At 45.9% G+C, this 26,249-nt stretch overlaps 3 protein-coding genes across 3 annotated transcripts in view; 1 reads left to right on the forward strand and 2 right to left on the reverse strand.

The window, feature by feature from the left end:
- CEP83 (centrosomal protein 83) overlaps positions 1-1,183 on the reverse strand; it is a 32,275-nt gene extending 31,092 nt beyond the window's left edge. The window contains exon 1 of the mRNA XM_069955783.1: positions 949-1,183. The gene's annotated coding sequence lies outside the window, so the exon portion shown is untranslated. The remainder of the gene's footprint in view (positions 1-948) is intronic.
- Positions 1,184-9,026: 7,843 nt separating this feature from the next.
- On the forward strand, positions 9,027-11,327 carry LOC138775052 (uncharacterized). Its single transcript, XM_069955798.1, has 3 exons — positions 9,027-9,594; positions 9,811-9,961; positions 10,175-11,327. The coding sequence occupies exons 1-3, from the start codon at positions 9,567-9,569 to the stop codon at positions 10,899-10,901; spliced, it is 906 nt and encodes a 301-aa protein (XP_069811899.1). The 5' UTR covers positions 9,027-9,566; the 3' UTR covers positions 10,902-11,327.
- Positions 11,328-12,673: 1,346 nt separating this feature from the next.
- Positions 12,674-24,505, reverse strand: LOC138783056 (uncharacterized). Its single transcript, XM_069957277.1, has 6 exons — positions 24,460-24,505; positions 23,585-23,609; positions 22,215-22,819; positions 16,759-16,865; positions 16,584-16,658; positions 12,674-12,787 (listed from the first exon to the last, which is right to left on the reverse strand). Exons 1-6 carry the CDS (start codon positions 24,503-24,505, stop codon positions 12,674-12,676), a joined length of 972 nt encoding a protein of 323 aa, XP_069813378.1.
- Positions 24,506-26,249: the final 1,744 nt, after the last annotated feature.

A 26,249-nucleotide genomic window follows, 5' to 3' on the forward strand; every position in this document is an offset into this window, starting at 1 on the left:
AATCATCCCAATCTGGTTGATATGGTTCCCTAAACTGCTGTATACAGCTCCTGCAACATCCGTGGCACATACCGACTGCGGCTGCAGCAGTAGCTGTATACCCGAAAAAAAGGACTTTAATCCCTTGGGCGCGTGACAGGCAGTGACAGGGAGGTAGTCATCTGTGCAGTTCCCCGCCTGTCTATAGTCACTGCGCTCTGCCTGTCAGCGTACTCGGAGAGGAAGTCCTTTTTTCGGGTGTACAGCTACTGCAGCTGCCATGGCCGGTATGTGCCGCGGCTGCTGCAGGAGCTGTATACAGCAAATCAGGGCTGATTGGCTCCCTTTAATGAATCGCCAAAATGCTAAGGCCACAGGATTTTAACTAAGGACCGCTGTGTGAGGCGCCAGTCTGGGTCAATTTGCCCCAGTGTTTGGAAGAGAGTGGTGGTGGAGCATGCACACTGCCGCTCCATTCACTAAGGAGACTATTGTTCTATGCTCTCATGATTGATGCGGATCAGATAGAAGATAACTTTTATTATTGGGATAACCCTTCTAGTTACCATGGTGGCTACATGTTCCTAATGCCGTCCATTCCCCGTATTACAGGGTGACATGGCGGCTGCCCCTGCCTATACGATAATCCTCATAACCCTGTGTACCTCTGTTACTGATAATACTGATAATGGCTGACAATAGGGACTGACACCACATCCCATTACTAGGCTTTTATTTTCCTGTGATGGCAATGACTCCAAGGATCAAATGAGAAATCCACCGCGGCCTGGAAACCGCATTAGTACCGCAGCGGTAATGACAGGTAAATGTACAGGTGCAGAGTTGGAGAGGCGTCCTGTTCCCATAGTAACAAACTGAGCCCCCTCCGCCCATATCCCTATACAGAGAATTGCGGATACCCGGAGCCCTCCAAGCAGCAGATGCTGCCAGTGAATATCAGCCACTCACCGGCCCGGCTGTCCCGGCAGAAGCACAGCAGCAGCGTTTGCTGATTCCCCAGTCACAAGCGGCTTATTCCTGAAACATTTTAAAAATGGCGCCGTAGCTCCTCCCTCCCGAGCGTCCCCGGTACAGACTGATCAGTGGATGTGGGAGGGAGAGAGGACGCTGCAGCGGCGACATCTCTGGGAGGCCGAGCCCAGTAACATCACACAGGTTCAGAGGACAAACCTCCGCCTGGAGATACGCGCATGCGCGGTGCAGCGGCGGGGACTGGAGTTCTGTGGTAATGCCGCGGGAGGGCGCGCCATAATAAGGGAGCGGGAAGACGGGCGGGCACTGCTGCAGCTACCGCACGCCTGTAGCTGTATATGGCATCTACTGCTATCTCAGCTCCAGAAATGCGGAAAATGCGGACAGAACACCATTGAATACCACTATAGGGCCTGTACGTGCTCACGGCCGTGCGCCTTTCCGCCAGCTCCATAGACACCATTCTATGGGCTGGCTGATTCCGCCGAAAAAATCATCACATCAATTCTTTCGGTGGATAGCAGAATCAGCCGGCCCATAGGGCCAGTTCACACTGAGTAAACACGGCGTAATTCCGCCGCGCTCAGTGTGCTGCTGTAAGTGAATGAGAGGGCGGGCGCTCGTCCGCTCCCTCCCCTCCGCTCAAAGAAGCGACAGCGGAGAAGCGTGCGCCCTCTCATTCACTTACAGCAGCACACTGAGCACGGCGGGATTCTCCGCATTATGCAGTGTTTACTCAGTGTGAACTGGCCCATAGAATGGAATCTATGAAGCCGGCAGAAAGGCGCGCGGCTGTGAGTGCGTACAGGCGACGGAATAAAGCAGAATTTATCTGAGAGAATTCCGTAGTCTGAACCCACCCATCTACTCGAGAAAATTGCATCATCCTTTTCCTGTAAGTTTTGGCGCAACCAACATGCAGGAGACTCTTGCTATGACATGGGACCCATACATGTCGATAGCAGCGATGGGTTGGCCAGATCAGATGACCCTGGCATTTAAAAATCTGACCCAGCGGTGCTCGCCTAAAATGCATGCTGGAAGAGAATATGGACAGAGCTGCTGCTTGTCAGGGAGAGCGTTAGGGAGGAAATCAGCATTCCTGTATACAGGGATAGTAGAGAAAGAACCCAACAGCCCTTGTAAGGGCTTAAAGAGGATGTAACATCCTCTTGAACCTGAAGCCACGGATCGATCGGCGCCGGCACGGGGAAGCCGGTGCTGTGGTCCGTTTTTCGGACCGCCGCCCGCTTCCCGTGCACGGCGCCGTTCGATCCAGCGGTACCGGCCGGTGCTGAAGCGCTGGAGGCCGGCCGGGCCGTCCCCAGTGGGAGGGAATTCCCTCCCCTGTATGACGTGGCTCCATTCATTCTAAGCGAGCCGCGTCATACAGGGGAGGGAATTCCCTCCCACTGGGGGCGGCCCCACCGGCCGGCCTCCAGTGCTTCAGCACCGGCCGGTACCACTGGATCGAACGGTGCCGTGCACGGGATACGGGCGGCGGTCCGAAAAACGGACTGTGGCACCGGCTTGCCCGTGCCGGCACCGATCGATCTGTGGCTTTAGGTTAAAAAGGATGTGCCAGGTGGTACATCCTCTTTAAAATCTTTATTTTTTTTTTAATCACTCCAGACTGCTGGCTGTGACTTTCATTGCAGCTACCACAATTTTAGCAGCACACTGTGGTGATCGACTGCTGGCAGAAAGGGGACAACAGGTGGTGCATACAGACCCCAAAGAAGTCCTCAGTACTATTATAGTTTTTGTGGCTGGTGCTGCTGCTGTTGTACATTGTATTTCTGTGATTTGTAGTACAGCTGCATAGAACCTCACTGCTCATTGTGCTGTGGAACAGGTGGCATAAACCATCTACCACCACTTACACACAGACTATACAACCCCCAAAATCTAGTTTAACCAGTATATTTTCTTATTTCTAAGTGCAGCCATATCCAAGCTCACTGCTAATTACCCTGTGTAAGAGGGTGGCATACACTATATAGCAGCACTTACCCACAGATTTTATACGACAACCTACAAAAACTAGTGTGACCAGTATATTTTCTTATTAGCGCAGCTATATCAAAGCTTACTGCTAATTGCCCTGTGTAAGAGGGTGGCATACACCACATAGCAGCACTTACCCGCAGATTCTATACGACAACCTTCAAAAACTAGTGTAACCAGTATATTTTCTCATCTGCAGCCAATCATCAGGGTTGCTTTTTATCTTAGTGCAGCCAAATCCAACCGCACTGCTCATTGTCCTGTGTAAGCGGTGGCATACACCGTATAGCACCACTTAAACACAGACTCTATACGACTACCTCCAAAGGGATTCAGATCCACCATCATGCTCCCAGGAACTCTTTTCTGGACCCTTCCCTTAGCCTGAGCAACCGGAGCAGTTGATCTGTCCCGATGCCCAAATTATGCAGCTCACATAGTCAGTGGGTGATGAGAGTGGAGACTTGCAAGTGGGGTTTGAAGAGGTGTCTGATGATGACGATGAGATCCGGTTGTCAGACAGTGACATTGTTGTAATGGATGTAACGCAAAGTGGGGAGCAGAGTGAGAAATTGCAGGAAGAGATGCTGGATGAGGACGAGGTGACTGACTCGAGCTGGGTGCATAAGCCTAGCGTAGACAGTGCTTCTGAGAGGGAGGTAAGTCCAGCCACAGGAAAGGTTGGAAGAACTAGGTGCTAAGTTGAAGAGAAGGACCTCCAAGGTTGTATTCTCTGGAATACTGCCTGTGCCATGCGCATCGCAGGAAAGACAGCGGGAGCTTAGGGAGTTAAATGCATGGCTCAAGTCGTGGTGTAGAGAAGAAGGGTTTGGGTTTTTAGAGCACTGGGCTGACTTTTCATTGGGGTACAAACAGTTTTCCGCAGATAATTTGCACCTTAATGGAAGGGGGTCCGCTGTGCTGGGGGAGAGAATCCTGGAAGGGGTGGAGGGGTTTTTAAACTAGGGATGTGGAGGGAGGACTATGTAGTGTTTAATATAGTGGCGGATAGGTTAGAGAGGGGACAGAACACTGAGGTGGGAGGAGAAGGGTCCTGTGGGGGGAGGATAAGAGCAGTGTATAGGGAGATCCATATGTTGCGGATGAGCAGTGGGGATGATTGTAGCCACAGTACTGTAATAAATTCCATTTCTTATAATGAAGCAGTTAAACTCAATGGTAATATAAAGTGTATGGTTACTAATGCCAGAAGTCTAGCCAGCAAGATGGGGGAGCTGGAGGCCTTGGTTCTGGAGGAGTCCATTGATGTGGTTGGTGTGACTGAGACAAGGCTGGACTCCTCACATGACTGGGCTGTCAATATTCAGGGATTTGCATTGTTCAGAAGGGACCGGGTGGGCAGAAGGGGAGGAGGAGTATGTCTGTATGTCAAAAATGATATTAAAGTGAGTGTAAAAGCGGGGGATGACTGTGATGATGAAGCATTTTGGGTAGAACTACAGAAGGAGGTAAAGAGTGAAAAAAATTATTCTTGGTGTAATCTATATACCCCCCAACATTAGTGAGGAGGTAGATGGGCAGTTAAATAGACAAATAGAGCGGGCTGCCCGGGAGGGGACAGTAGTTGTAATGGGGGACCTCAACTACCCAGATATAGATTGGGGTCACGGTTCAGCTAAAACCACAAAGGGGAGGGAATTTCTTAACCTCCTGCAGGATAATTTTCTGGGCCAGTTTGTGGAGGAGCCAACTAGAAGTGATGCCTTGTTGGATCTGGTTATTTCTAACAACACTGAGCTTGTTGGGGATGTCACTGTCCATGAACACCTGGGTAATAGTGACCACAATATAATGACTTTTAGCTTAAAGTGTGGAAAAGAAAAACATGTTGGGGGGGCAAAAACTCTTAATTTTAAAAGGGCCAATTTTCCTGGGTTAAGGGCAGAACTTCAGGGCACATACTGATACTGATAATAAATGTGAAATCTTCAAATCCACATTAAATAACTGTACTGCCAAATATATTCCTATATATGGGTAACAAATATAAACGGTTAAAATCCAATCCCACATGGCTTACAACCGAGGTTAGAAGGGCTATAAATGAGAAAAAAGGGGCATTCAAAAAATACAAATCAGAGGGGTCAGCTTTAGCCTTTAACCCCTTAACGACATCGGGCATAAGTATACGCCCCCGCAGGGTGGGCTTTAACGCAAATACTTACGCCTGATGTTTCCTCCGATCGCTGTGTGTTCACACACAGCCGTCGGGGAAAATGGCCGGCTATAATGTATAGCAGGCCATCTCTGCTCGTCAGCACGGGGGGGTGATTAACCCCTCCCGTGCCGACAATCGCTTCTATCTGCTGATCAATACAGATCAGCATATAGCAGCTGAAAACAGCTTTCCGGGTCATCGGTGACCCGGAAAGCAATGGCGATTGTTGCTGTCCAAGATAGCACCAATCGCCATTAGTGTCCCCACCAAAGATGGCGCCGATGCCACCCCCACGATCGCCGTGATGGGCCGGCCGGTACCATCATACTGTAAAGTGTTGCCGGGTTCTGCACCCCTCAGCTAGGTAGCTGAGGGGTGCAGAACAGGATTGTGTGGTGTTGGTGCACCATACTCACCTGATCCCGGCGTCCGGAGCAACGATTGGTGGTCCGCGGCGTCCTCGTGTCTTTGTTGGGTCACTTCCGGGTTCTGTCGTCCAGCGTCGGAAATCTTCGGAAACACTCGGGTCTTTGGGTTTCGGCGGGCCTTGGCAATCTCCGGCAGCTTCGCCCTACTGCCCCCTAGCGGCTGATCAGTGAATATCATTCACTGATCAGTTGCTTTGGGTTGAAAAGATTTTTTTTTTTCCCCAATTTTTTTCTTCTTCTTTTTTTGCGCCCTAACGCCGCTGAGTGCTGATCAGCATCGCACATAAGTGCGCCGCTGATCAGCAACTCCTCCTTTTTGGCGTAGGGGCGTTTTTTCCCCCCTATATCCTACCGCCACTGTCTGCTGAGAAGTGCCACACATAAGTGCGGCACTTAGCAGCTCCTTTCTTGGCGTAGGTATATTTTTTCTTACTGTAAAAAAAAAAAAAAACACGTAAAAACCACAACATTACACCACACTACATGAAATAAAGTTTTACACTACACCACTATACATTTACATACTCCATATACTAGTCCCCGTATAAAAATGGCCCCCAGGGTATTTTCGGCGTCGGACGCATACGTTATTATTGCCTCCGACACTGAAACAGCCAGTGAGGATGAATGAGGGGATCCTTCTTTCCTCCATTCATTCTCATCATCCAGTGACCTGTCTGGGGATAGCGTAGCGTACGCTGTCCCCCAGACAGGGCTTTTTTTTCGCCAGTACCGTCCCAATAAGAGATCATGGTATGGCGTGAAATTCTCCAAACTCTGTGAGAGTACCTCAGGGTACTCTTACAGATTTAGGGTACGTGCACACTGCGGAATGGAGAAGGATAACCCTTTGTGCATTCCGCATCTGGCACCCGCCAGTGTCATAAACTCCATTCTATGCACGGGCGGATTCCGTCGTCCGTCCAAAGAATGAACACGTTCATTCTTTGGACAGAGGGCAGAATCCGCCCATGCATACAATGGAGTGTGACACGAGCGGAGACGCGCGCCTCCATCAGTCCGCCGGCGGGTGCCAGCTGAGGAATGCACAAAGGGTTATCCTTCGCCATTCCACAGTGTGCACGTACCCTTAGGTTACAAACCCACTTGCCGGATCTGTTGCGAGTCTATGTGATGCGATATTACTGAAGCAAACTAAGCTGCGATAGTGTAGTCCATAGATTCCAATGGGATAGAGAAATCGCAGGGGATAGTCTGCGTATTTTGTTAACCTTGTGGAAACTGCGATTTTGCTGCGTTTTTGTTAACTTTGGAGGCAGTGAGTAAAGTTTCCCGTTAGAACGTCACTTCCGACGAAGGTGCTTGAGAAGAAGCAAGGTGGAGGAGAAGGAGGCCCATTGTGTTCCAAATACTAAGGGAATCTTCAAGAGCAGCGATGACAACGTATAGTCGCATGGGCATTAACGTGTCGTGACTGATATCCCTGGTAAGTGCACAAGTACAGGTGATAGTGGCGCTTCGGTTACTGCAGATATACCGCAGCGCCACTATCACCCGATGCCTCGTTTTATGCAGCCTCCTCCGGGGACCTCCATGTGCGGGTAGGAGGTGATAGTTAAACCCGCAATGGGGGGCGGGTTAGCTGCGGGGAGTGTGTGCGGCCGGGAGGAGGGCGCGCACATTTGGAAAACTAGATACTTTCCCTTCGCCCCCAATCTGCCCCATGCTCCCGACATTCTTCCACATGCTCCAACAGGTCTGGCCCATTTCCCCCTCCCCCTAGTGTACCACATGCAGGCTCCCCTACACCCCAGCTCCCCATTCCACCCCACCCACGGACACCAATGTTTCATGTGGCCCCATGCTCATATATAAGTTCCTGACCATCATCTAGACTTGTACTACGGCACCCCTCATCTTCACATGTACTACTTCTCCCCCCTCTTCTATATCTGTACTACTACAGCCCTCGTCATTACCTGTAATACTACAGCACCCCTCATCTGTCCCTGTAATACTACTATACCCCTCATCTGTCCCTGTAATACTACTACACCCCTCATCTCTCCCTGTACTAATACTGCACCCCTCATCTCTCCCTGTAACACTACTGCACCCCTCATCTCTCCCTGTACTAATACTGCACCCCTCATCTGTCCCTGTACTACTACTACTACACCCCTCATCTTAGGGCTGGGCGGTATACCGCAAAAATACAGATACCCTCACTGGCGTTGGTTAACCGACCACAACCTTTCCAGGACGGTATCAGCGGTATTTCTCCTCCCCAAGCAACCCCATCCTCATTACAGCGCCCTAGCATCCCCGCTCCTATCATGCCTGACCTGTTAGTTCCGCCGCCCAGGGGGAGGGGGGTTGATCCTCCCTATCACCCCTAGATCCCGGCCAGGGCGAACATAGACTGGCGCAGGGCAGATGACAGGAGATTGTGCTTTGGGCTGACTGAGAAGGCAGGTGATCAGACATGTCGAGCAGGCTGCGTCCAGTGCTGGTGCCGGGACTGCTCTCTCCTCCTAGCTGGCGGCTATGTTATGAGGTGCTCATGTGTGATGCTCAGCCAGGGACACTATCAGCAGAGAACATGACACTCGCCTCCCGCACCACGTGCTGTGCAAACACTAAGTGATGTGAGCCCAGGAAGTGTGCGGGGAGAGAGCGCTGTGCCTGGGGCAGTGAAGAGCTGCCAGCCAGTGACAACCGAACCCTGCTCACCTGCACTGCGTCTGCATCCACTTTTTGTACTGGACAATAGGGCCGGTTAAGAACAGGACCTGACAGAATGAAGAAGGGTGGGTGTGTGTGTGTGGGGGGGGGGGGGGGGGTAGATAGATACTATTTAGAGAGGAGAGAGAGATAGGAAGCTGCTGGTGGGAGTTCTTTCAGAAATAGAGAGAGATAAGAGAGAGAGAGAGATAGGTAGGATATAGAGAGATAGATAGGATATAGATAGATACTGTTAATGGATAGATAGGAGATAGATGATAGGAGAGAGATTAGATGGATGGATAGATAGAAGATAGAGAGATAAGAGATAGATATTGTTGATGGATAAATAATTAAGAGATAGATGGATAGATAGATAGATAGATGGATAGATAGATGGATGGATAGATAGATGGATAGATAGATGGATAGATAGGAGATAGATAGATAGATAGATAGATAGATAGGATATGGAGAGATTGAGAGATAGATAGGAGATAGATAGATAGGTAGCTGCTGGTGGGAATTCTTCCAGCTTGGCCTTTGACTGCATTGTAAGTGTATGCAGTCAAAGGCTAAGCCGGAAACTCTCCAGCATGCAACCAAAGTGACAGCCCAATGGCAGGATTTTGGCAGCATATCCTGAGGGCCACTCTAAATGATTGGTACTTTTTTAAAAAGAAAAAATAATGAAACAAAAATTCTTTAGTTTATCCCGGCCAAATGGGTGTGGTGTATAAACAGGGTGTGTCATAAGTAGTTTTCATTACTGCGGCTGCCTGTACGATTAATCGTGATATTGATTTATCGCCCAACCCTACCTCATCTATACCTGTACTACTACTCCCCCCTCTATTTCTGTAATATTACACCCCTTGTCTTTATCTGTACTACTGCTGCACCCCCCATGTTTACCTGTACTACTAATGTACCCCTTACCTTTACCAGTAGTAATTCTGCACCCCTCATCTGTACCTGAACTACTAATGGACCCCTCATCTGTCCCTCTAATACTACTGCACCCCTCATCTCTACCTGTACTACTACTACACGCCTCATCTATACTTGTACTTCTACTCCCCCCTCTTCTATTTCTGTACTACTACACCCCTTGTCTTTATCTGTACTACTACTGCACCCCTCATCTTTACCTGTAATACTAATATAATTTTACATTGCAGGTGGAAGGATATCCATGCATTTGGGATATAACACACCCAAAGTACAGCGACCGTCATGCGAAGCATGACGTGTGGACCAGAATAATTAGAGAGCTGTATCCGGACTTACATACAATGTCTCCACGGTTGCAAAAGCAAATTAGTGAGTGTAATTCTTTTTTTTTTTTTTTTTTGTTAATGTCAAAAGTTAAATAGGTATCTGCACAGGTTCCTCTGTATATTTCAAATAATTTCAAACCATTCATTTCCTGGCTATCTGCAAAGTGTTAGCATAATTTCATATTAAGGATAATGCTAAATTAGTATGTGTTATGTTATGTAGTTGTCGGTATATTTAATTGTTCAATTAGTTTTTTAGGTAACGATGTGCGCAATCGTTGGCGATCAGTACGAGACCAATTCCGGAAATATCATAATGAAAGAGGAAGAAGCGGGTCATCACCACCAAGGCGACCATTTGTCTACTCAGACCAACTACAATTTTTAATTTCTGGTAGAGAGCTAAGAGAGTAAGTATTTTAATTAACCATCCTTTCAATTGTTTTGAACCACTTCAGAATTTCGATTGTATGTTATATGGATGCTAATGCAAAAATAGAAAGCAACTTAACTTACAAGGTATTGCTTTGTTTAAAAAAATGTTTAATTTAATTTACACATTCTATCCAAAAAATTGCAAGTGCTACCATAATTTCAATCATTATACAATTTCATTGTTATAGGACGGATGGAAACATTAATGCTCCCGAGACTGAGACCGAGGAGAATATGCTTGCTTCATCAGACTCAGCAGGTGATTTTGCACTCTCCCAGGAGACTGTAGCGGGACCATCTCAAGCCTCCGGCCAAACAGAAATTCGACCACCTATGACCTCTGAAGGGGTGCCACCTTTGCCCAGACAAAGGGCAAGATCCTCATCAAGAAGCATCCTGCCCCGCGCTGTTGAAAAAGAAACCTTAGAATTAATTCAACGCGTGGATAAGGAGGATCACTGGGATCAGTTGGGTGCAACTATTGCGGCACGTGTGCGCCAGCTTCCTAGCAATCGCCAATGGGTATGTGTGCCTGCCGTATTTGAACTCTTGACCTACTATTCTAATACTCACCAAATTCCAACCAATCTTTATATTTTAGGTGGGTTAAAGAATATATTTGAACCAAATGTTAACACCCCTGCAGTAGAGGGACCACAATTTTTCCATCATCCCGGTATGTTTCAACCTATTCAACATAGATTTCATGGAGATAACGTAAGGCACTCTGCTGAAACACAAGATGGCTCTGTCAGAGAGTCTACTGTCTCCACACAATCCAGTTTCCTAGGGCTGTTAAACTCCCCTATTGAAAACACCAGTGTTCTTACACAGAACACATACAGTACTCCTAGCACAGAAGTGACACAACGTCAAACTACTAGTACTCCACCCATGTCTTTCCCACCATTCTAAACTCGTTTTACATTGCATTGCCCCACATGTATGAGGTGTGCAAATAAGGGCTAACCGCATTTTTTTGGTAATGTTCTTTTAAAATTAATGGCCAGCTTAACCTGGTGGTTTGTGTTTACACTATTTATGTTTCAAAAGTCATGTTTACAATCAACTGTTCACAACTGTAATCTTGTGAGGATTGAAAAGCACAAAAATGAAGATGGCAGTAGAACATTAGTTTTACCACACTACTTACACTATGCTGCATGTTTGGTTGTAGCTGAATGTCCCCCATGGTTTTGCCAGTCTAAATTCTAATTGTTATGTCCAAAAAAGACAAGCTTCAATATTGCACAAGACCAAAAATCAAATAGGTTAACAGCTTTTGAATAATTGCTGCACTAATAATGGAGTGCACCAATTATTTGATAATGTTTCCCTATCTATCCCAAATTTTTAATATTTTTTTTTCCAATTTTACCCCCACTAAGATGCGACCTATAGTGTTGTATATTTATTGCTTTGCTTACCATATTCTATATAAACATCTCATGCTGTCTTTGCATTTTGTCAGATAGGAAACAGCCTTTACCATGTTAAATTGCATAGGGAATCCTTAGTGTTTTTGGCTGCAGATACTCCCATGTATTACTTGGTTTGTCTAATTGTTTTCAGCCACTGCACTACACTACATGCAATGTTGCCCCCTATATTCTTCAGCCACCAAAGAATACGTTCCCCTGCCCCACCCCATCAGCTTAGGAGCAGGGCTGTCTGAAATGACAGACCGCAAAACCAATCACTAACTAGGACCATAGCCCCTCGTGATGGCCTGAGTGGTCTGTCCTTTCAGACAGAGCAACTCTGAACCAGCTGGGACTCGCTGGACCTGGAGAAAAAGACCTGCGCCCGGACAGGTAATTTATACAGCTAGTGCTTCCAGGACATTGGTAACGATGTCACGGCAGCCCTTGTTCCAAGATCATCGTGGCCCTGGATTGGGCCCCGTACACGAGCGGTAATCAAGTCGATCAGCCCTCATTTAGGTAATTGATTGTCCGGGGGAATAGAACCCTAACTTCATCATAAACTCTTTCGTCCAGAGTTTACAATCCAATAATGACTTGGCAAACTTCTAATTGAGACTTGACCCCTCACAGATTGTTCATTTTTTAGCTGATGTTTACATATCTTTTATATGTGTTTTTATGTTTTATTAAGTTATGTAAGAATAAGTGCTCTATGCAATATAAATAACAGACATATGATTATACACTTGTAAGTGGGCCTCATAGTTTACACATATGTTTAAAAAGTTACTTCTAATTTCAGCAGACAATACATATGACCTTAGTGCCTTTTGAATGTATCCGTATAATTTACAAAATGGACACCATGTTCAAGGATGTAGCCATCTTTGTTGGCAGAGTTGTTTAGCCCCCAAAGATATATATGCTTTGCACATGCATCTGATTGCCGTACCAACTTCCCTTCCTTCTTGAACTGTCCCACATGTAATTATATAATCTTTTTACGCCACTAGTTGAACATACAGTTGGCTGTTTTGGTAGATGTGAACAAATGTGATGTTTTTACTAATCTAAGCATACACAAACATTTAACTTCTAAGGGCTTAAGATACTATTATAAGGTTTGAATGTAATTCTGAATGGAGCACAAATGCCCAGTGCTGTGTTACTACTGATATGTAATCAACACAAATGTTAAGGAATACCAGTGTCAAGTTTGACTTTAAACTCACCTTGTCTACTCTATGTGCTTGTTATCATTTAGACTTTCCAGTTTATGTGTTTCTTCAAGATCTCAGTTGTGATTTTGACACACAAATGTACATATGTTATGCTCTCCCACTGTTTCATCTGTTCCTTGTGTGGCCCTAAAAACTGTTACAAAAAATAATACCCATTACAATGTTATTCAACTTTCAATTGTGTATTATGTATGTGAGTGGCCCCTTTATCCGTGTGTCCTCTCCCTCCCCCCCCCTTCCCGCTAAATCTGGGAGTGTGTTACATTATACTCTCTGCATCTTGTGTCAACACGCAGTCCCCCATTTAGGAACAATGACATAGCATTTGCCAGGCTGACAGAAACGCTAAATCTGTCCTTCATGGCGGCCCCCGTCTACCACGTCACCAGCTCCTCATCCGTGATTGGCAGAGCATTAATGTGCTCAAATAATTGGGGATGAGCCAAGTTATGATGCGGGAGAGGGGGGCCGCCATGAGGGACAAATGGAGCGGTTCTGCCGCCCTCACAAACACAACCTCATTGTTGGTAGATGGGGGACATGGGTGGAAATTAGAAATAATGAGTCTAATGCAACACACTTTTGGGTCTACCGTGGATGGTTTGAAAAACGAGAAAGGGGGCCATTGACATACCTAACACACATTAAAAACTTGTAACACTTAGTAATGGGTATAAGTTATTTGGCTATATTTTTTTTTTCTCTTTACTACCCCTTTACCAGAAGTCTAAAAAAAAATTGCACTACTCTTAATAAACCTAATGATGTATTGCTAACTATGTGCAAATGCCTTATGGAAGTGATTTTTTTATATTGTTCAGACCACAATAGTTCATCGTTATTTTCTTCCCTAATCAGCAATTTAACATGTCTGATAGACCAATTGCAAGGCTGTAATTTGTAGAGTTGTGTGTGGAGCACTTTGAGGTTACTTACCAAATATTTTGTATTGAACTAATGTCTCATTCCTATGTAGATAGTAGAATACACATATTCCAAATGGCTTTGTGCAGGTAAATATTCTAAACAAATTACAACAAAATGTCTAATTAGACTATTGCATTTGCCCACACAGGTTACAGTAAACAACAATTTGCACTTATATCAACGAGAGCACATGAAGGCCCATTTTCCTTGCACTACATCATGCCTTTGGAATTCACATCCTTGATAATAGGGTGATGTCTATATCCATCTTGCAGAGCTGTTTTGATGGAGGAGCTGTTAGGGGGATGCAAGTGGGCTGTAATGTCTCTCTGCCATTGTCCACCCATGTCACCATAGACCAAAAAGTATCTGGGTGGGTTCATACTACCGAATTTTGAAGGACAATGTCTGCAGATTTCCATCGGCTGTCCCCGCTCACGGGCGTGTCCCTTTCCGCTGGCTCCATATAGACCATGCTATGGGTGGGCGTATTTCGCTATCTGCCTAAAAAAGTGTGTTCCGTGTTCTTTAGGCGGAACACGGAATACGCCGGCCCATTGAAGGGTGCATATTGAGGTGAAAGGTGCGCGGCCTTGCGCGTGGACATACCGCGAAATTCCGTACAGTTTTTCCACGAGAATTCCTTAGTATGAACCTGCCCTTTGAAGGATGGTTACTGACATACCCTTTGATGTATCAGGACATGAGCCCTTGATGCAAGATGTAGAGCAAGTGATGCTGCATGTTAGAAGCACTTTATTGCTATTCTGTTGCATATTTGTTTCCATAACTTGTATTGTTAAAATTGTTTGGTAGCAACTTTTTAAAGCACTCTTCTTCTAAGTATGTTTATACATTAGCATAACACAATAGGGTTTTAGCGCATCCTCTATTGATGTATTACTTTTTTGCAAAACAAGTGTTATGAGTAGTTATAGCAGACCAATTAATGTTTGAAGGGCAACTTAGTTGAACCAGAATATCTATATTGTTCCTTCTATTACACTGTTGGCCTTTCTCCAAATACCAGGTCATCCAAAATGTATGTTTAGTAGGGACACTCACATCATATTAGCATGTGTCATGTTAAAGTGTTGTCATAATGTGCACACCTGCTATATTGTTGTAAAGCAGGTAGTGTTGTGGGAAAGGTTTAAAAATTTATGTTATTGTTTGTGGTTTATTATAATTGCCAAATGACCCACGGGACCTGTTTTGAATGTTAAAATATTGTAATGGTTTTTTATATGCAGTATAGCTTTTACAGATTTTGGAAAAGCCTCTAAAATGTAAAGTTTATTTTTCATAAAGCATTGAGAACTGCAATTTCTTGTCTGTGTTTTCATTTTTTCAATTTATGTTCAAAACAATGATTTCAATACATTTGAGGCATGAATGTAATTATAAAGACCATTAAATTATTAATCAATCCATTAGGCTATGTTCACACAGAGGAAAAGGTGCTGATTATGCGAGGAAAAATTTCCACCTGATATCAACTGACACAGAATGTAAGGGGAATCCCTGTGCACTTCTCCACGGCATACTCGAGGAATCCGCACTGATTCCGCATGCATTCAGCGCTGAAATTCAGCTAGTATTCGGTGAGTAATAATACAGGGAGGTGCCAAAAACAATTTTGCAGACTTTGGAGACTAGGCTATCTGGTCCCTGAATATTCTAGAACAGATCACCTCAGAGCTGGCAGAGGAAAAGGAGCAGAGCTGAGCAGAAATGGCAAAACATCACCGCTTTGCCATTGATGGAGATGCACTAATTTCAGAGGTATGTATGTTTTGTTTGGGAAACTTTTGCTGTGTTCATATGCTGTGTGCATGCTGACATTGTCATTTCTTTCCTGTGGGCCCCTGGTATCACCTCCTTTGGGTTATCTTGGGATTTTCCCACCCTTTTTCTTCCCCATTGTTGCGCTGATTCAGCACGTAATTTCCGCTTGTATTACGCGCTGAATACACGCGCATTCAGCGCTGAAACAGAAAATCAGAGCCACATTGATTTGTATAGGCTTCCGCTACCAGAAGAATGAACATGTTCATTCTCCTGGCGGAGAGCGGATTAGCCGCGGAGCTGTCAGCGAGGAAATTCCACCGTGTGAACTGCAGAGCGGAATTTACATTCAACACAATGGAAATTAGCTCTGTATCTATTTTAATGGCAGAAATTTCAGCGCTGATTCATCGCCGAAATGCAGCTGTTTTTGCTCTGTGTGAACAAGCCCTTATCAGGCGATGCTGTATGTTACATAGTGACTGAGGGTGTATGTAAATGAGTTACGTATGTATGTTGATAATTGCAGCAAGCAGGTACTGATTGTACAAACCAGTTTTCTGGGTTACACTGGGCAGATACTGTGATAAACTTTTCCTTATTTTTGTTCACCTGCACATATGTCCTAAAGAAACTGGTTTAGCCAATCATGCAATCTGGATGGGTTTTCCTGAACAATTGATGATCATTAGTGACGGGCACACCTAAGATTTTTGCACGAATGTTACAGTTTCTTCCATTTGAACTTATTACACCAGACCCCAGACAATCCTTTTATGTAATAATGTTACGCACTGCTGAATAAGTATCTCTGGGTGTTCTGGTCGACAGGAAGTTTCCCGGAATAGAAAAAAGAAATGTCTCAAAGTAATTTTTTTTCCCAATCACTAGGTGTCTGGTCGGGCTGACCCTTATAGCATACCATTATTCGTCAGCTCACAAGCAAACCACCACCCGTCAGCTAAAAAATTTTTAGGATTCCTGCAATGAACAGCGGATACTTTTCTGGCGGTATTTGATTTTTCATAATCATGATTCAAGACCTGTTTTTTTAAAAAAAAGAATAATTTTTTTTTAGAATGGGCCATAAATATGTGCTTTACATAGCTCTGATGCTCATTAGCGTACCTCGGGTGTAGACTTGCAATTTGTTGCTTTTTTGCTTGGCATGTGTTTGGGCAAGATTCCATGTTCTGTATACACATAGCACACACCTGTGGAGCCATCATCGCAGAAAGTTGACATGCACATTTGCCATGAACAGTGCTCTTGTAGTCAAAACCCTCAAACTAATGTAGAGAAATCAAAAAAGTGATAGTTGAATTCACCATGAGAACATAGCAAGTATCTCACGTTATGTGTGGCCACAATGCTATCTAATGTGCTTACCTCAATACAAATTTGCTGTGATTTTGTTAAAAAGATAATATAACCCTTGCACTGCCACACAAATTTTGACTTAAAACTGGTGATGCTGGTAAGATCTCTTATAACATCTGCAAGAAAAATCATAACATTACAATAGTTTAAATAGCTGCTCTAGCTGTATGCAGAAACCTAACTTTAATTTAGCCTAACGTAAAACACGTGAAAACACCTCTCATCCACACAGCCACTTTGTACCAATGACATTCTACCATCATGGAACCATGTCCAGATTTTGTGTCTACTTTTGTCAGTGAACTTGAGTTCAGATAAGTAGTGTTGTATGTAAATTAAGCCGTAATCGGCTTGTCCATCATAGTTATAATGATGTAATAGCATTAATATTAAAGTGTGGCAGATTTAAACCTTTTTGAAATGCACAGCATGAATAGGTTTGAAGCTCATAGAATGGAGAAAGGGAAGCAAGGAGGTAGAAGAGTGTGTAGTCCAACCTGTGTCAGGCATTCGCTTCAGTTGTCCAACGTAGACAGGATACAACTGTATGTTGCTGTATACTGGGTTAAGAGAAAAGGTACATTTAAATCTAGAATTAAATAAAACTGCACCAGTGACACTATTAATTGGGTTTGTAATATTGTGTCAGACATTATTTCTTAGTGGTGTCCAGAGGCAAACAATAACTTAAAGGGGTGGCTCATCATACTCAGTTAGGTTGGTTAGAAATTTATAATTAACGGTATGGCCTCCCTAATAGTTTGCCTTTCCAAACCATTATTTTCATTATGCAGTTGTATATAGCTGTATTAGTTGTTTGGCCCCGATGACAGTAAATGTGTGTGTAAGTAAAGGCTACATTTGAAGTGTGCCTATGCTCATGTATACTAATGATATTTGTATATACAGTATGTAGATGTTACAATGTCAGTAGGAAGTCAAGATTTAAAATTACATTGGCAGAATTGGTAGTTGTGTTTTCACAAATAAATAAATATTTTGTCTCCAGTAGATACCTGTAAGTCAAGTGATGTCTGTGAACCCAGAGGTCTGTTAGAAAACTTGTTCCACGTTGTCTAACACCACATGGAAGCCCTGGGACCTCCGTGCAGAAGTGGCTACTCATCACCGACACAGGCATATTGCCAGGGCACGGCACCTTCAGGGGACATGAAGTAGTCAGCGTACCGATCCCGGATAGCTACCCCCAAATTGGATGGAGGAAGGAAGTCCCAGTTGACAACATTATCAAGAGTGGCTTGCTGGTCCTCCATTATGTCATGCACTCCATTTGGATGTGCATAATTGTGGAGAACACAGCAAGCCTTGATAATGTTGTCAACTGTCCTCACATCCAATTTGATGGTAGTACCCAGGACCCTCCACTGATTACTCATGATCCCAAAGGTGCATTCCACAACTCGACGTGCCCTAGACCAGTGTTTCTCAACCTGCGGTACGCGTACCCCAGGGGGTACGCGCCGCAGGCTGAGGGGGTACGCCGGGAGGTGGGGGAAAAAAATATTTTGGGTGCCGGGACACTGCTATCACCCAGCAATGTCCCGGCACCTGTCCCCGCCGCTGCTCTCACATCCTTCCCCCAGCAGCCTCACCAGCTTTCTGTACAGGACATGGTGAGGCTGCTGGGGGAAGGATGAAGTCCGAGGATACAAACCAGCAGCCTCTCAACTCACTGTCTCTGAGGCCCTGCTGGTCCGGCCGCCTGCGGGGACATCAGCCTGCCGCCGCCGCCACATCTCCTCTCCGCCGGGTCACCTTAGGCAGCCTGTTCGGGATTCGTCCCCAGGCTGCCGCATATCCTGCTGGAGCCCCCGGCTGGACGCTGCAACCCGATCCGGGAGCCTCACGCTCTTCCCCCGCGGCTCCCGGATCGGGTTGCAGCGTCCAGCCGGGGGCTCCAGGAGGATATACGGCAGCCTGGGGACGAATCCCGAACAGGCTGCCTGAGGTGACCCGGCGGAGAGGAGAGGAGATGCGGCGGTGGCAGGCTGATGTCCCCGCAGGCGGCCGGACCAGCAGGGCCTCAGAGACAGTGAGTTGCGAGGGGGTAGTGGTGCTACCCCGCCCGCGGCTCCTGCAGTAGATTGTGGACCAGGATATGGGGCGCCCCCCATGTCCACCTGCCGCCGCTTCTCCCCGGTCTCCCCTACGGCTGACGCTGCTTCTCTCCGGTCAATCAGTGGTTTGTAGACCGGAAGATGGGGCCCCCCTCGTCCTACGGTTGACGCTGCTGCCTGTGGAAGTGGGGTGCCCCATCTCCCGGTCCACAATCCACTGCAGCAGAAGCCCCCGGCGCACCACTACATCATCACCTCTCTCCCCCCTCCACCTCCTCTCTACCCCCATCATCACCTCTCTCCCCCCTCCACCTCCTTTCTACCCCCATCATCACCTCTCTCCCCCCTCCACCTCCTCTCTACCCCCATCATCACCTCTCTACCCCCATCATCACCCCTCTCCCCCCTCCACCTCTTTTCCCTCCATAATCACCTCTCTCCCCCTCCACCTCCTTTCTACCCTCATCATCACCTCTCTCCCCCCTCCACCTTCTCTCTACCCCCATCATCACCTCTCTACCCCCATCATCACCTATGAACCCCCATCATCACCTCTGTACCCCCATAATCACCTCTCTCCCCCTCCACCTCCTCTCTACCCCCATCATCACCTCTCTCCCCCCTCCACCTCTTTTCCCTCCATCATCACCTCTCTACCCCCATCATCACCTCTCTACCCCCTCCACCTCCTCTGTACCCCCATCATCACCTCTCTACCCCCATCATCACCTCTCTACCCCATCATCACCTCTCTACCCCCATAATCACCTCTCTCCCCCCTCCACCTCCTCTCTACCCTCATCATCACCTCTGTACCCCCTCCACCTCCTCTCTACCCCCATCATCACCTCTCTACCCCCATCATCACCTCTCTACCCCATCTTAACCTCTGTACCCCCATCATCACCTCTCTCCCCCCTCCACCTCCTCTGTACCCCCATCATCACCTCTTACCCCCCCTCCACCTCCTCTCTACCCCCATCATCACCTCTCTACCCCCATCATCACCTCTGTCCCCCCTCCACTTCCTCTCTACCCCCATTATTACCTCTGTACCCCCATCATCACCTCTCTACCCCCATCATCACCTCCCTACCCCCATCATCTCCTCTGTACCCCCATCATCTCCTCTGTACCCCCTCCACCTCCTCCCTACCCCCACCACCTCCTCTCACCCCTCATCACCCATCACCTTCTCTCACCCCCATCACCGCTCTCCTCCTCTGTCCTCCTCTCTCCCCTGTCTTCCTCTCCCCCCTTCACCTCCTCTCTCTTCCTCTCCCTTCTTCACCTCCTCTCTCCCCTGTCTTCCTCTCCCCCATCACCTCCTCTCTCCCCCGTCTTCCTCTCCCCCATCACCTCCTCTCTCCCCTGTCTTCCTCTCCCCATCACCTCCTCTCTCCCCTGTCTTCCTCTTCCCCATCACCTCCTCTCTCCCCTGTCTTCCTCTCCCCCATTCACCTCGTCTCTCTTCCTCTCTCCCCTTCACCTCCTCTCTCTTCCTCTCCCTTCTTCACCTCCTCTCTCTTCCTCTCCCTTCTTCGCCTCCTCTCTCTTCCTCTCCCATTTCACCTCCTCTCTCTTCCTCTCCCCCCTTCACCTTCTCTCTCTTCCACTCCCCCTTCACCTCCTCTATCCTCCTCTTTCCTTCTTTTCCCCCTCAGACCTTACTCTCCCCTTAATCTCCTTGTGGCTCAGAGGCTGGAGAAGAGAGGAAGACCCCTCCCCCCCATGGGCGGATAACGTGAGTATGAATTTTTTTTGTTTGTTGGGGCAGGAGGGGGAGGGTGTAGAATGGTGGGCATTACTATGGGGGCAGGGCAGGAGGCATTATTACTATATGGAGGGTCATGGAAGGGGATATTATTTTTAATGAGGGATCCTAAATACAGGGATAACCCACACACCTACTCACTTTACAGCGCATTACACCAAACAGCGGAATTATTACTGTATGGGAGCCTATAGGTAGGAAAAAGGGAGGAAAGTTAAAGGAAAACTGTGATGCCTAAGATGTTTGGCAGGTTCTCTGGCAAGAGGTAAATTGTAGCTGCAAGAAATCATCATGGTGGTCTGGGCCAGATGGAGAGGAAAAGGAAAAGTGATATATGGCTACATGGGGAGGTATCTGGCTATAGAAGGAGGTATCTTAACTACATGGGGAGATGTCTGGCTGCAAGGGGGTAGGTATCTGGCTACATAGGGGAGGTATCTGACTACATAGGGGGAGGTATCTGACTACATGGGGAGATATCTGACTACATGGGGGAGGTATCTGGCTACATGGGGGAGGTGTCTGACTACATGGGGAGATATCTGACTACATGGGGAGGTATCTGACTACGTAGGGGGAGGTATCTGACTACATGGGGAGATATCTGACTACATGGGGGAGATATCTGACTACATGGGGGAGATATCTGGCTACATGGGGGAGGTATCTGGCTACATGGGGGAGGTATCTGGCTACATGGGGGAGGTGTCTGACTACATGGGGAGATATCTGACTACATGGGGAGGTATCTGACTACATGGGGGAGATATCTGGCTACATGGGGGAGAGATATCTGGCTACATGGGGGAGAGATATCTGGCTACATGGGGGAGAGGTATCTGGCTACATGGGGGAGAGGTATCTGGCTACATGGGGGAGAGGTATCTGGCTACATGGGGGAGGTATCTGGCTACATGGGGGAGGTATCTGACTACATTGCAGAGGTATCTGGCTACATAGGGAGGTATCTGACTACATGGGAGGAAGTATTTGGCTACATGGGGGAGGTATCTGACTACATGGGGAGGAGGTATCTGGCTACATGGGGGGATATCTTGCTACATATAAGGGGTATCTGGCTACATAGGGAAAATATCTGGCTACATAGAAGAAGGCCTCTTGACTACATGGGGGAGGTATCTGACTACATGGGGGAGATATCTGGCTACATAGAAGAAGGCCTCTTGACTACATGGGGGGAGGTATCTGGCTCCAGGGGGACATATCCATCTCTGTGGGATATATCCCACCTGCTTCTCTGGCACCCGGTTTACTGACGGCCTGCTCAGCCAATCAGTGCACAGTCCCACCGTAGCCACTGATTGGATGAGTGGGCTGTCAGTGAGCTGGGAGCCAGAGAAGCAGGTGGGAGTACAGGGAGGTAAGTATGATCTGTTAAGGGCCGGCAGCTAATTAGGTAAATAGGCAGCGGCTACATTCTCGCAGCAGATTGAAAATCCTCTGTGAGAATGCAGAGCCATAGGCCATAACAGTACAGAGTATCGCAGTGGATTTTGCTGTGAAACGTACATGTAAATCTACCCTGGGCAATGTTATTAATGGATGGCATCGTTGGGGGTACTCGGCTGGAGCATCTTGTTGCATGGGGGTACTTGGCCTGAAAAGGTTGAGAAACACTGCCCTAGACAGCCGAAAATTAAAAATTCTTTTCCTGGTATCCAGTTCTCTTCGTGGATATGGGCGCAGCAGGTTGGTTAATAAAGGGAAGGCCTCATCCGATATCATCACAAAGGCAACTGAATCTGTGGAGCCAGGTAAAGGTTCGGCAGCTGGGAGCGTTTCGCCCGCTCGGAGAATTTGCAGCCCAATCTGTGATGCTTGCAACACCCGAGAATCCCCAGTACTGCCATAGGCGCCAACATCGATGGCAACAAATTTACAGTTTGCATCAGCCACCGCCATCAGGACCACAGATAAAAAATTTTTATAATTATAATATCTGGATCCTGAGTGCGGTGGCTGTTGCACCCTGACATGTTTGCCATCGACTGCGCCCAGACAGTGTGGGAAATTGGCAACAGTCTGAAAGCCTGCTGCAACCTGCCGCCAAGTCTCCTCGGTTGGGCTCGGCATCACCATAGGCTGCAATTTCTGCCAGATAACGACGCATGTACACTTCACAATTCGGGAGATGGTTGTGAGACCAACTCTGAATTGGAAGTGCAGGGATGCATAGCTCTCGCCTGTGGCTAAAAAACTGTATGTGATGAAAGCCAAGTAAGGACGGCCATTCCAGCATATATGAAATAAAAAGAGAAATAAAAAAAACAATCAATAACACATTACAATCTAATATCCAGTCACATTTTCAGTGACACACTAAAATAGCGATGGTTAACACTAAAAAAATGTTGCTATATTAGTAGCATTATTAGTAGCATTATTAGTAGTATTATGCAGCAATATAGCTATTTAGAAACAATGGTTAGGTATTTAGGACGACAAAGACAGGCCTCCCAATTACATTTAAGCGAGGAGTAGTGAAATGTCTGCACTATTTATAATTCAAGAAAAGGGGCTTGTGTCCTTTTTTCCCAAGCATTTTATTATTGAGTATGGTGTATATGAAAATCTCCCCCCCCCCCCTTTCATAGCGACCATTGTAGGCATAGGTGGATTGGCCATAGTGTTGAAATAACATAAATCATTATACGTCGTAATGACTTGTTAACACACCCATTCATTGAATAAAGTGTATTAATCATGCTTAGAAGCCCCATGTAAATGGCAGTCAAAAATGAGTTTTCCAATTTGCTTTCATTGCTGCTAGTTGTATTCAATTTAACTTTATCGTGCACATAAACGTTTGCTGAAGTCCTGTTATGTTTGCATGTGGGAGCAAGTATTCTGAAGATAATTCAAAGCAAAATTTGACTTACAAACAGTAATATGTTATTCCCATTACAGTCACATAGATGTAATATTGTAAGTTATATAATGTACAACCCAGAACACAACTCACCGCAAGGTGATGAGTAGCCTCTCCTCTGCACATATTGCTCGTCTCAGTCACGTGTCTTCATGCGTAATGTCAACCGCAACAATTCTCAACAGAGTGTCAAATTGTTCCACCAAAAGGCTTGAAATTTATCCTCATAACTAAATAATTATCAAAAAAAAAAATCATATAGACATTCCACTTAATATACGTCAACTGTACTGAAAAGAGCACAACACTTCATTGCAATGTAATTTTTATATGTAGTGTTTTTTTTAAATATTATAACTATGTGGTATACAAACCGCAGGAGGTAATGTAGACCTGAAAACTGACTATGACAACAGTAAAGGCCAGAATTAGCACACCAATGTCACCGGGGAAGTCCAGGAGGGTAGTGGGTCCAAAGTTAAAAGTGGGGTTATCATATCCGGTTAGGAATGGGGGGAATAAAATTGGTTACAGAATGTGAAAAATCTGGAGTGGTGGGCAATATAATCATGGGGGAATACTAGTCAATTGGGGCAGAATAGCACTCCCAACACTTTCCAAAAGTTCGCCTGCTAAGCCACAAGGATGTCAATACTCCCTACAACTACTCATAAAGCAGTTACACTCCTTCTGCTCAGACATCCTTTATGTGTTATATTCAAGTTATGTCAAGGAATACTCAAAGTGTATTGTTGTCAAACTATCAACATAATGCCTAAAACCCAAAGTGGGTGGCTGTAGCAGATGTGTAAAGGAGCCCTTAACTATGGCACACATATAATTGTAATTTAATGCCATTGCTGATGTTTACTGTCATTATGTTAGGTGCAATTGAGTGAGAGACTGTTTTGGTATGTATTTCCACTACCCCAATAATAAAAATCACCATGACACCAAAGAAAACTTACCGACGCAAATCCAGAAATAAATTGTAGAACACCCCTGCACTATCATGATCCTGCAGTATAGGATGGACCCAATAGCGATGTATTTGTCTTTCCTGAAAATAATGTATTCTATAATTAACTGTCTTGCATAAGTCCACTCAATCTTTATGGTGACAATAATACATTTTACAACATGGGTCAGTAAACATATGAAACTATCTTTTTACACACATCCAGCCACCTAAGGGCTAGCTATTAGAAAGAGAATGTCTTATTGACTTTATTTTTGAATTCCAGACTAGACATTGAAGGCTATCACAGCCCTGCAAGGACCATAGTAGGAAGCCCCAAGTTGATTGTCTTGCATTGTGTTATATAATTGCATTGGTTGAGTTTGTGCTTTCCTTTTTTGTGCCCATTGTCACTTAGCATATGCTAAGCATTGGCTACTATGTGGGGCGCTATATGGGGGCATTGGATACTATGTGGGGCATATATGGGGAATTGGATACTATGTGGGGCACTATTTGAGGCATTGGATACTATGTGGGGCACTATATGAGGCATTGGATACTATGTGGGGCACTATATGGGAGCATTGGATAATATGTGGGACACTATAATGGGGGCTTGCCTACTATGTGGGCACTATTGGGGGGATTGGATACTATGTGTGGCACTATAAAGGGGGATTGAATACTATGTGGGGTACTAAAAGGGGGATTGGCTATTATGTGGGGCACTATATAGGGGGACGAGTATATATTAAACTCTATATTGTATTTAGCAAAGTTGGGGGTAGTCTTAGGGTCCTATTAAACCAACAGATTATCTGACAGATTTTTTAAAGCCACAGCCAGGAATGGATTTAAATAGTAGAGGAAGAAGAAAACAGGAAAGAGGCGGCGCCTCGTGTGATACCGTACAGTAAGGAAGAGGGAAGGTGAGGTAAGTCGGAGGCTCACCTTGTTGCCCCTTGGGCTTTATGCATTTCACCCCTGAAATGGGGTACCGTTGTAGAGTCCGAATGGTCCTGGTGCTGGAGACTGCAACCTAGTATGGAGTAGCACGCCGGGATGCTCCCTAAGTGGGGGCCCATGCAAAATTCCTGGAAAAGAAAAAAGTAAAAATTGCCAAACTCCTTGGAAACAGCAGCACTGTCTTCACAAAGTCATGGTACCAAAGTTTTTAGGTGAAAGCAATAAGAAGTGTTTATTTCAGATAGCACAAATATAACGCGTTTTCAGAGCCTAAGCTCTCTTCATCAGATACAGTGCCTGTATCAGATATAGGCACTGTATCTGATGAAAAGAGCTTAGGCTCTGAAAACGCGTTATATTTGTGCTATCTGAAATAAACACTTCTTATTGCTTTCACCTAAAAACGTTGGTACCATGACTTTGTGAAGACAGCGTTGGTGTTTCCAAGGAGTTTGGCAATTTTTACTTTTTTCTTTTCCAGGAATGGATTTAAGGAAGAGGAAAAATCTCAGTCATTGCTTTATGACCTGTTCTCTGGTCATAGTCCATTCCTGGATGTGGGCCCAAAAATCTGTCAGATAATCTGTTGGTGTAATAGGGCCCTTAGATGCCCAGTGATCTTATAAACCAGAAAATATGGGTAGTCTAGGAATGAATAATGTGGTCCAATGACAGGTAAGCCTGAAGTTATCAGGGGCTGAGAGGGTTCCTTCCATGTGGACTACACAAATTAGTAATGGACTTGTAATGTTGGGTTTACACAGAGATCGATTTATCAGCTTAATCTGACTGATATGTGAAGCCAAAGACATGAACATAGTAAACACATGA

The sequence above is a fragment of the Dendropsophus ebraccatus genome, chromosome 1 (genome assembly GCF_027789765.1).
Source record: "Dendropsophus ebraccatus isolate aDenEbr1 chromosome 1, aDenEbr1.pat, whole genome shotgun sequence".
Taxonomy (NCBI): Eukaryota; Metazoa; Chordata; class Amphibia; order Anura; family Hylidae; genus Dendropsophus; species Dendropsophus ebraccatus.